Source organism: Octodon degus, unplaced genomic scaffold (genome assembly GCF_000260255.1).
Source record: "Octodon degus isolate 3935 unplaced genomic scaffold, OctDeg1.0 scaffold00349, whole genome shotgun sequence".
NCBI classification, from domain to species: Eukaryota; Metazoa; Chordata; class Mammalia; order Rodentia; family Octodontidae; genus Octodon; species Octodon degus.
Genome location: NW_004524925.1, coordinates 190326 through 194060, shown reverse-complemented (window position 1 = coordinate 194060; position 3735 = coordinate 190326). Strand labels below are relative to the sequence as shown.

General features: G+C 38.7%; 1 protein-coding gene across 1 annotated transcript in view; it reads left to right on the top strand.

The window, feature by feature from the left end:
* The window catches only part of Spag17 (sperm associated antigen 17), a 293285-nt gene that overhangs the window by 282449 nt on the left and 7101 nt on the right, over positions 1–3735 (top strand). The window contains 1 exon segment of the mRNA XM_023708314.1: positions 2219–2279. Coding sequence (XP_023564082.1) covers positions 2219–2279 — 61 coding nt within the window.

The window sequence follows — 3735 nt, the reverse complement described above, 5'->3', positions numbered from 1 at the left end:
ATGTTTATGTCATCTTCCCCTTTCCCCCTCTCCTCCTCCTCCTTCTATGATTCAGGGTCTGACTAAATAATCCTTCAATTCACTATGTGGTTTTGGCTGAACTTAAACTTGTGATTTTCCTGCCTCAGCCTCCAGAGTGCTGAAATTGCAGTTGCACCACCATGCCTGATTTATTTATGTATTATTGATGAGTCGACCCTTTGATCATATAATAACTTTCCTTTTCAACAGTTTTGACTTGACATCCATCCTATTATGCCTGATTTATACATGACCATTACAGTAGTAGAGTATTTTGAAGTTAGTCATGTATTCACGTCTACCAACAAGTTTTATAGTTGCATATATATTCCTGCTAGTAATTTCATCCTTTTGTGTCTGCTCAGAACAAAAGAACTTCCTTATGCAACTTTTTTTTTGCAAGACAGATCTAGTGATTCCGAATTTCCTCAACTTTTACTTGTAAAATATGTTATATTTCCATCATTTCCGAAGGACAGCTTTGTTGCATATATTCTTAACTGGTAGTTTTTTCTTTCATAATTTTGAATATATCATCTTTTTGTTGTTGTTTTCTGCAGGTATCTGCTGAGCAATATAGTGATAGTCTCATAAGAATCCCCTTTATATGCATTATTCTTTCCTCTTCCTAGTAAAATAATTTGACTTTTGAAGTGCTTTTAATTACATTATTTCTGCATAATCAAAGCAAAAGGGAAAAATACCTGAGTCAGCAGAGACATTTTTGCTATGAAGGTCTAACTCAGAATTAATAACTAATAACCTAATTTATAGACAGCTTAAAATATATTTCAGCTGGCATTCAATGACAAGGAGTCAGTCTTTCACTTTTTAGATCAAAAACAGTGTCATGTGGGAATTTGCTGAGACCTTGGAGACTATTCCATGGGAAGAACATGCTTTGTTTTCAGATCTTTCAGGCTAGCAAGTGACTTCAGCCTTCCTGCATGTCAGGTCATTCCCTCACACGTGGAGGTCATTCACTGTGCTAACACAGGTCAGGTTATCAGTTTCAATGGGACAGCAGCCTTTGCTAATGGATCAGTATTATATCACATATACCAAGACCGCTCCCAATTACAAAAATGTCCTGTCTTTTGAGTTAGAGGGATGAGGGAGGGATGAGGGAGAAACGGAGAATTTTTTTTAAAAAAATACAATAAACATTTCAGCTGTAGCATTATTTTTATCTTAATGGCAAACTCTTTAGAAAATAATTGTGATTCTCTACTTGCAAATCAGGAGTAACAAAATGGTAGCGTCACCCAATATGAAGGATCACTGTCATCTTTTACTTGAGATAAATCTCCAATTCAAGAAAAATATTTGCTGCTTAAGAAATGACCTTCTGAAGGACTTAGGCCAGCGGTCCAGGCATTATTGGATTTCCTTTGTTGTAGTGTTCTTGTATTTTCACAACAGCTGGGCAGGATGAAATAGAGAGTTAACCTCAAACTAATGAAACTCATCCATGCAGAAACTATCTCTCCAAGCATAGAACTCTACTTTTAGAGATTTCACTCCACAGCTTGTTAGATTCAGGCATGATGGGGAGAGAGCAAAGTGGATGTCAGGAGGGGTGGGGTTGGGGGTCAGCGTGGAGGTAGGCTCTCCTTGGTATTTTAATTTACTCCAGGTCTTCAACCCTGGGGCACAATCCACAAACCACAGGAAGGGAGAGAGATCAATAAGCACCATGTGTGAGCAGAGCTTTTCAAGTTCTTCAACATTTTCTAAGCCTTTTCTGTTTTTCCTCTCCCCGAACATGCAAGCCCCATACCAAGACAGAGTAAGACTGGCTCCCATGCTCCACTGCCTGCCAAAAGAGCCTTTATTCTTCAGCTGCATGATCTGGCTGCCGGGATTTGCACGCCCACTGGCGGCTTTCTGCAACGCACACCCTGGCCAAGTGCACACAGTACTGTGTCAGGGCCTGAGCCGCTGGTCAGCAACCAACACTAAAGGGCTGAAAGGCAGGTTGAAGCCTGTTTTGTGCTGATGAAAACTTTCGGGAAAGCAGTCATGAAATGGACCCTGAATTCTTTTCCAACTGAATACTAACACTGTTTTCTAAGGGTATGGACACCTGGCTCCTAGACAGCAAATATTAACACCTTTCTGATTTTATAACATCCTGATTAGTTGCTCATGTGTTTTTACTGTGGCAAAAATTTATATCTGTCTTTCTTCCTGGCAGATTTAGAGTGAAGCAACCCCCACCTAGCACTGGACTAAAAGTTACTTACAAACCTGGGCCTGTAAGTCCTATGTGTTATCTGCATGTGTGTGTGTGTGTGTGTGTGTGTGTGTGTGTGTGTGCGCACATGCACACATGTGTATATATACATGTACATGTGAATGTGCATGTTTCCAGTGAAATGAGTCTTTAACTCACTCAGCCTATTCAGCTTAAATCGTGTATAATTCTAGTTTTTCTAGTATGGTAAGCAAAAGTTTTCCAGTATTATGGAATATGTGGCTTAGTGTTGCTGATTTCCCATAAGAATCATGGGGATGACCCTATGAGCAAACTGTTCAACTTCTGGCGATGGAAATATTTTGAAGCTAGCCTCATTTGCTCCAAGAAGTGCAGTACAGTTGTGTATTATATCTTAAATAAATTATTTTTCAAAAAAGAAACACTCAGAAGAACATAATTATGCCATTGCTTATATTTTATGCAAATCTGGTTTGCTATCTTGGTATTTGTCAGGTATTACTTAATGCCATACTAAAAAACGATAGTATATTTATTAACTTATCATGTGCTTCTTTTCTCCAATGACTTTGAAACACACATTTAAAATTGTTAATCTGATATGATTATATTTGATATACTCCTAAAACAAAGTATTTGGTAAAAAGGTGTATATTAATTATATATTCCCATTTTAAATTATACTTTTAGAAACACAGGATGATGTAAATGAAAGTTTATCCCAAAACCTAACATAAGCACGCTTTAAAATATTATGCCATGCAACTTCTCACTGCTTTCACACCCGCTTCATCCCACTCAGCAGACGTCCCACAGGCCACTGATAGGATGCAGTGTAAGATACACAGGAAGCTTATGGAGCCACACACATTGCAAGTACTCAACATATGTGGGGCAGGAAAACAGGATCAAATAGATATAGGACCCATCCGTCAGAAATACGAGAAATACATAGGCTCCCGAGAACTGTTGGCAGGGTGTCCAGTCCTGTACCAGGCCCAGCGCTTCCTGTATGTGAAAGTCTCAAAGCACACACCGTTGTTAGTCACACAGGAAGGTCAGTTTCATGTAACACAGTCTTTCAGCTTTCTGTCATGACTACGCCACCAAGCAGCTCAGTGATGTTGATGGTTAATGCTATAAGCCTTGCTTTGTCCTTATCTGTAAATGAAGGAGTTTAGACTATGTAATCATAGGCCTCACCCAGCTCTAATATTTCATGATCTATGGGAAATCAGTAGTATGCGAGCTGAAACATCAAATAAAAATGCATGTTGCGATTTATATCTACGAATTCATGAGCAACGCTCTGAAATAATTTATCGTGGTACTATGCGAAGATTACAGAATCTTCTCAGCATAAGACAAAACCAAAAATCAAAGCAAGCTCTTTCTTCCACTAATCTGGAAAGTTAGTAAATCTCATTTTAATCTAAAGTACAGATTGTGCCAATAGCTGAAATGACTGTTGGCTCAGCCTTCAGAAGCACTAAAAA